The sequence below is a fragment of the Neophocaena asiaeorientalis genome, unplaced genomic scaffold, assembly GCF_003031525.2.
Source record: "Neophocaena asiaeorientalis asiaeorientalis breed wild unplaced genomic scaffold, Neophocaena_asiaeorientalis_V1.1 scaffold828, whole genome shotgun sequence".
Lineage (NCBI taxonomy): Eukaryota > Metazoa > Chordata > Mammalia > Artiodactyla > Phocoenidae > Neophocaena > Neophocaena asiaeorientalis.
The window spans coordinates 1,402,054-1,406,542 of record NW_020175443.1 but is presented as its reverse complement, the minus strand read 5'-3'; the positions used below and the strand labels follow the sequence as shown (position 1 = coordinate 1,406,542).

Sequence of the window (4,489 nt, the reverse complement as noted above, 5' to 3'; positions counted from 1 at the left end):
CTAGGGAGTCAGAGGCTACCTTGAGGGGGTGAACTAAGGGAAGAGTGAGCTGTAGTCAGGCTCAGGTGGTATCTGCCCAACAGGATCCCCTCCCAGCGGTGTTATTTTAGGAGGCTTGCAGAAAGAGGGCAATGCCTACCCCAAAGGAGACTGGCAGCACCACGGTGGAATCCCAGGCATCTGCAGGGGAGGCATTGATGGTTGGGGAGGTACCAGACAGGCCCAGTGCTAGCCACTGTGAGTGATGCATTGCCAGAGACATCGGCCTCCACCTCTGAGGGCCCCCAGCCCTGCTCCCCATTACCACATCCCTGCTCATCCCCAACAGAAAAGGAGAAAACAACTTCTTGAGGATTTATTGGACCGGGGGCTGTGCTGCCTTCCAGTCAGACCCCAGCAGCCCTGCATCAGGAAGGGGCTGCCGCCACAGAATCAGTCCTCAGGGTCCCCAGGAGTGTACTCCTGCGTTTCTCCAAGTGCCTGCTGCTCCTCCGTCAGCCACACTGCCATGGGGTGACCTGGCCGAGCCGTTGGGAATCCTGTAGGTCCCCAGCTTGCCAAGTGAACTTGGCCATATTCCTTGCCTTGTCTGGGCCTTAGTCTCCTTACCCTCCATGGGAGTATGTTATTGTCCTGTCAAAAGACACGGCTGGGCCCACTCACAGTCCAGTCCAACTCAGTATCACAGATTCCATGGAAGCAGATGGGGTTCAGGTCCTGTCTGTGAGTCACTGCAGCTGCTGCTCTGAGGTCTTTGTCTCTCAGTTTCCATCCAGCTTAAACCCATTCAGGTGGCAGGGCCTCGGACCCCAGAGAGCCAGGCATCCGCAACCCCTGGCAGGAGGAGGGAGTTGGAACAGAGCAGGGAGTGGGCCAACCCACAGGCCAGGTACTGGGGTGGGGTCAGGAGGAACTGGGCTTCTCCACAGAGGGGTAGAGCTTGCGCAGGCTGGAGTCCAGGAGGAAGTCCACTGACCTGTGGGGCAATGGAGGGTCATGAGTAGGCAACCAAGGGGTGCTAATGGGGGAATGGGAGGCAGGAGGTCAGGGCTAAGAAAGGGTCTCCTGGATGCAGGACACAAGTGCCATCCTGGTGTCAGCCATCACCCTCTCTTTATTCAGTTGGGAAAACTGAGGCACAGAGAGGGTAAAAGACTCACACAGGACCTCAAGGTCAGCTATGTTCCTGAGGAGAAAGACGACTCCTCGCACTCTATGTTTGTCTAGTTGGGTTGGCCCCATCTCTGGTTCTAAGGGAAGGCACATGACCCAAGCCGGGCCAGTCGGAAAAGGGAAGCTGGCTCAGGGATGGGCACCCAGTCCAGTATGGACCAATGACAGCCCTCCTTGGGATTTTTGCTGTCACTATTAAGAAGCTTCCTATGGGGAGACTTCCCCAGCAGTCCAATGATTAAGACTTCACCTTCCAATGCAGGGGATGAAGGTTTGATCCCTGGTGGGGGAGCTAAGATCCCACATGCCTCGTGGCCAAAGACCAAAACATAAAAAACATAAAACAGAAGCAATACTGTAACAAATTCAATAAAGACTTTAAAAATGGTCCACATCAAAAAAAATTAAAAGGGTTTCCCTGGTGGCTCAGTGGTTAAGAGTCCGCCTGCCGATGCAGGGGACGTGGGTTCGTGACCCAGTCCGGGAAGATCCCACATGCTGCGGAGTGGCTGGGCCCATGAGCCATGGCCGCTGAGCCTGCGCATCCGGAGCCTGTGCTCTGCAACGGGAGAGGCCACAACAGAGAGAGGCCCATGTACCGCAAAAAAAAAAAAAAAAAAAAAAAAGCTTCCTATGGGGCTTGCTAAGTTGGGGGGAGGGGAGTTGGGAGCTGCTGGGAGCCATCTCTGTTCCCACTAAGGGAAAGTGACTGAAGCCAACACGGGGTGGGGCGGGGGGAGAAGGCCAGCAGAGAGACCCAGACCCCTAATAACATCAGTTGAGTGCTTGGATCCAGCCACGCCTCCAGGTAGCATAACTCTGTACTTTTCGGTTATGTGAAACAATCAATTCCTATTTTACTTAATCCAGTTTCAGTTGGGCTTCTGTCACCAAAACTTCTCAAAACCCAACCCTTCCAGGGTGCACCTGTTCCTGCCTACCTCTGGTGGTTTTCTAACACTGAGTTTTCTTTCTGGGAATTTACTTGTCCTGCGTCCCATACTCTCATAGCACCTCCTACCTTTATAGCCAAAGTACCTGCCAGATCATATGACAAGAGCCTAGACTGTCCTTTCTACCTCAGGAGCCCCAAGTGCCAGCCCTGCCTCCGCTACAACTGTTCTGTGAAAAGTGGATACACCCCCACACCTCTCAAAGGTTATCCCCGCCTGTAGGGTGGATGATCCCTGGGGCTGGGAGGAGCACCCACCTGTCGATGGGGTGGATGATGATGGGGATGGCCAGTAGTCCCAGTGCGGTGGTGGTCCACTTGCGGACAGCCAGAGGCCAGCGGGTAGCAGTGCCCAGGATATAGAGAGAGGCAGCACACACACGGTTGATAGTGAAGCCTGGGATGGCCACAGAGGCCAGAGCCTGCCACACGAAGGTGTCCACCATGGCCACAGTCACCCTGGTGCTGCGGCCTGCCTCAGGGCTTGGCACCTGGCAGGAACAAGAGACATTTAATCCAGCAGAGGCAGAGGCGGAAACCCTGTGGACAAGGGGCATGAGGCTGGACCAGGGAGAAGGAAGTGAAGGGTGTTGGGGACAGAGTCACGCTAGTGTTGGGTTCTGGACTCCACCAATTCAGGGCTGAGGGTGGACTCACTCATATCCAGGACGTCACCTGCGCTGGGGACAGGGTGCACTATGCTACAAACGGTACCGGGGTATGGAGTCCACCAGGCCAGGTTGTGGGGACCGGACTGTCCCAGAGGGACTTAACCACATGCAAGCCTGTGGACTGACCACAAGGGGAGCGGACGGGGGTGGGGGGTTGAGGGGCAGGTTAACACTCACGTCTCTCGCTTTCTTGCCCTTGTCAATGGCATCAGCCAGCACGTAGGAGCTGGACACACCGTAGCTCAGCCACACGACAGATACAGGCACCAGGGAGCGGAAGGCCTCCCCCACCTCATTGGCGTAGCCTGGTGGGGAGGGGATATTTAATTCCTGAGCCTTTGGGTTGTTCCACAAGGGAGCACTTGAGTGAGCTGGTTCTTATCTCATTCTGCTGAGCAGTAGCTGGGTGACCTTAGACAAGTGATTTTACCCCTTTGAGCCTCAGTTTCCCAGCCTATAAAATGGCACTCATGATGCCCACCCCAATTCTCCCCTCGTGGAAGAGCTGAGCGCAGACACCTTTCTCATCACTCACTTGCCTTCACAGCCTGGGTTCTAGAAGCATCTGAGCTGATGGCTGAACAGGCAGTGAGAGAGACTAAAGGCAGCCCCATTGACTAGGGGCTCACAATATGCCAGGCCTTTATGTACTTTATCTCATTCTACCCTTACATTTACCACCCAATGAGCGAGACCCTGCGTTCATCCCTTTTTGCTGAGGAGGAAACAGGCTCAGAGCCAGTGAGGAGCCAAGATGAGAGTCCAGATGCCCTGACTCCACAGCCTGTGCCAGGCATGCCACAGAAGGCGATCCGATCACCTGGTTCCATCCTCCTAGCAGAGCTGCGGCTTCCACCTGGGAGTCTGACCAGCAGAAACCCCGAGGGCAGGGCTGGGAATACCAGAGCTGTGTGACCTTGAGCAAGTTCAGAACCCTCTCTGAGCCCAGTCTCTTCCCTGGCTAAATGAGAACTAAGATCCTCCCACCTTCTCCAGGTCCCTGACCGGCGTCTGGCAACCCCTGCTTCCCCAGACACGTGGTGTAGGGGTCGCTGTCCCCCTGCCCCGCGCTCACCCAGGTACCGCACCCACGTGTCCCGGAAAAGGTCGCGCTCGGCCCCCCGCGGGGGCGGCTCGGACATGGCGCTTCCTCCTTGGCCTCAGTCGCTGCAGCGTGTACTACCGCCTCGGCTTCCACCAGCACTCCCGTTCGCAGCGGCGGGACGGGCCGAGCCGAAGGTCCCCGACTGAAGCACAGGTCATGTAGTCCCCGCCAGCAGGGAGCGTCTGCAAATTCCCCCCGCGCACCGGAGCCCCTCTCCCAGGTTTGAGTTTTACAGCTTAATTTTCTTCATGTTTTCTCTGAGTCGAGCGGTTGGCGCGATCCTCTTCCAGCACTGGCTGTAGTGTTGGAACTAAAGAGACGGAGGTTCAAATACGGGATGCTACACTTCTTGGCTCTGTGACCTCGGGCAAGAGCCTGTAACTTCTCTGTGCCTCACTTTATTCATTTGTTAATTGGGGAACAGGACTGGTTCAGTCCTGGGACTGTTTCGAAGATTAATTATACAGTCGTCATTTATTGAGTTTACTACCGGCCAGACCATTGGCTAAAGACTCTAGATGGATTACTTCTTTAAACCCTCCCACCTGCCTGGGACACCGCCCCCCCCCCCCCCCCTTTTCCCCAGGG

At 55.8% G+C, this 4,489-nt stretch overlaps 1 protein-coding gene across 1 annotated transcript; it reads right to left on the bottom strand.

The window, feature by feature from the left end:
- Positions 1–340: 340 nt before the first annotated feature.
- Positions 341–4,295, bottom strand: MTFP1 (mitochondrial fission process 1). The gene is made up of 4 exons (XM_024768001.1): positions 3,872–4,295; positions 2,974–3,101; positions 2,384–2,616; positions 341–976 (listed from the first exon to the last, which is right to left on the bottom strand). Exons 1-4 carry the CDS (start codon positions 3,936–3,938, stop codon positions 904–906), a joined length of 501 nt encoding a protein of 166 aa, XP_024623769.1. The 5' UTR covers positions 3,939–4,295; the 3' UTR covers positions 341–903.
- Between the last annotated feature and the right edge of the window lie 194 nt (positions 4,296–4,489).

Bases quoted from the DNA above. Each gene is read 5' to 3' on its own strand.
- MTFP1 (XM_024768001.1), bottom strand. From the start codon at position 3,938: ATGTCCGAGCCGCCCCCGCGGGGGGCCGAGCGCGACCTTTTCCGGGAC. The intron at 2,617-2,973 runs GTGAGTGTTAAC...TGTTCCTGCCAG, and splicing joins AGGGCAAGAAAGCGAGAGAC to GTGCCAAGCCCTGAGGCAGG. The intron at 977-2,383 runs GTGGGTGCTCCT...ATTGCCCCACAG, and splicing joins ATCATCCACCCCATCGACAG to GTCAGTGGACTTCCTCCTGG.